At 31.6% G+C, this 2,153-nt stretch overlaps 1 protein-coding gene across 1 annotated transcript; it reads right to left on the reverse strand.

The window, feature by feature from the left end:
• Positions 1 to 804: 804 nt before the first annotated feature.
• On the reverse strand, positions 805 to 1,809 carry LOC132737337 (acetylcholine receptor subunit gamma-like). The gene has a single exon (XM_060724604.1). The coding sequence runs from the start codon at positions 1,807 to 1,809 to the stop codon at positions 805 to 807; it is 1,005 nt and encodes a 334-aa protein (XP_060580587.1).
• Between the last annotated feature and the right edge of the window lie 344 nt (positions 1,810 to 2,153).

The raw sequence follows: 2,153 nt of genomic DNA on the forward strand, positions 1-2,153 counted from the left end.
TTATTTGTCGCATTTGCAAACAGTGTCAAAACTGTGATATATACTTATCATAATAAGAACAACAGGAACAATCTCATTGTATCAACATTTATTCAAATTCTTTGTAAGAAATAAAACCACAACAAATATAAACCGAAAAGATATATACAAATTATTACAATATGACTCACTCTAGCCTTTAATTCAAATGGCTCTTTTAATGAGATGTCAATTAAACGCATGCGATGTCATTTTTAATCAATTCAGGTATTCTCAAATGTGAAATAAAATTGTTCAGTAATCGTTACGTTAATTTATTGAGTAAGAATAACATGTCCAGTATCAATAAATACTCATTTGCCTGCTTGAAATTACCAAAAAGATACAGTTCTATTAATGTAATTGCAAGCAACATTATGGTTGCTTTTAATTGATGCATCGCGTCAAAATCTACTATTCTGTGACACATTGTAAAGCTGACAAGTTTCAATATGATATTTACAGTATTTGATGCGAACTCAGTTTACAAATAATTCTGTTGTCATATTTGGTAACTGGATTGATTCATTAATTAAAGACAGTAAAAGAGCTAAGTTTTAGAATGCTCTAGTCATAACGGTTGTGTTTTCGAATGCTTTAAATTTTAACTTTTATTTATTGCCCTATCATGAATTTAAAAATTAATACAAAAATTCATTTAAGTGTCCTACTTTTTACAGTTTTAAGCACAATGGATAATAAAGTTTACAATAGTTTTTTTTTCGTTTTAGTGTGAGAATCCGTGGCATCATCTAAGAAATAAAATAAGGAATCTAATCATATCTTTTACTCAATTTCAATATTTCGAAATATCACAAAACTCACTACAACACACGTTAAAACTGAAATTACAAAATAGATTTTATCAAGTAAACGCGTCACTTCGTACCAGCCTATTTCCTTGGCAACATTTCTATCAAAAACAGTGCATATCTTCGGTTCACCAGATTTTTCACTTTCGTCTCCGTCGCAAATGGGATAAACATTGTCTTTTATTTTCTGAACCTTTTTGCTCAAGAACTTTTTGAAAATGCCCGGAACTTTTCTGTCTTCTAAAGATGTTTTTGACAGAGAAACTATAAAAATACTCCAAATAATCCCAATTGTAGATATGATACTAAATGCAAGCATGCTTTGAGAAATTAGAATGATTTCAATCGAATTTCTTGGGATTTCATACACAAATGAAACGTTCATGAATATCATAGCAAGATATATTGTTATAGAAAACGAAAGTCTTTCGCAGTCAGGGGGCACAAATGGTGCAAATATCATGAGAACAGAAACTAGCCAAGCCGGGGCAAAATTGTTCATCATTATAAAATTAGGTCGTCTTTTTAGAGTAACAAAACCTGCTGCGAATGAAATATAGAGCGACGATAATGTATCCTTATATTCTGTCACATTAACATCAGATTTATCAACACTCCATTCTTGATTTTCATTATAGAATGTTTTATCAAAAACTTCCTGTTTATTGAACTCGATTTCAACCTCATAAGGTTTATACCTGGACGTATAGAATTGATGTACACATTCGTGTTTATCAAATGGAAACATTTTCATTTCTATAAGGCACGACGCGGCTATCGATTTTGCCTCGTGAACAAACACAACGCCGTCGTTTGAAAGTGTTACATTCAATATTGGGACTTTGTCCTCATCTAAGCAAGCCCCAGGGACTGTTTTCTCCAGTTGTGGATTCCAGTATGTGTCTGGTGGTAGTGTAACTTCTGTTATACCACCATAATCAGAACTGTTCCATGTCAACAATTCATCTATCCAGCTCATACTTATAAATGAATATGAGCACATTAATCCGGTAACCACATCAAAATTGATTATTGCACGGACATTCTGAGATATTTTAACCTGGAACAAGAAAACGAATAATCTAAATTAATTAACGTTAACTATTTGATCTCTATATAAAAGGAGGTTAATAAAAGTTTGATTTTTTTCTTTCTGTTAATGACGCACTTTACTTCAACTTTGAGCTATGCATACTTCATCATAGTACTTCATAATGACAAATTGATAATATAATTAGTCGATGCTACAAACTGTCGTGGATTTTTTATGCAACTTTTCGCGGATTCATAGATTCGCGGAAATGAACCTAAAAATCGCGAAAT

Source organism: Ruditapes philippinarum, unplaced genomic scaffold (assembly GCF_026571515.1).
Source record: "Ruditapes philippinarum isolate M1 unplaced genomic scaffold, ASM2657151v2 ctg6375_1_1_1_1, whole genome shotgun sequence".
NCBI lineage: Eukaryota > Metazoa > Mollusca > Bivalvia > Venerida > Veneridae > Ruditapes > Ruditapes philippinarum.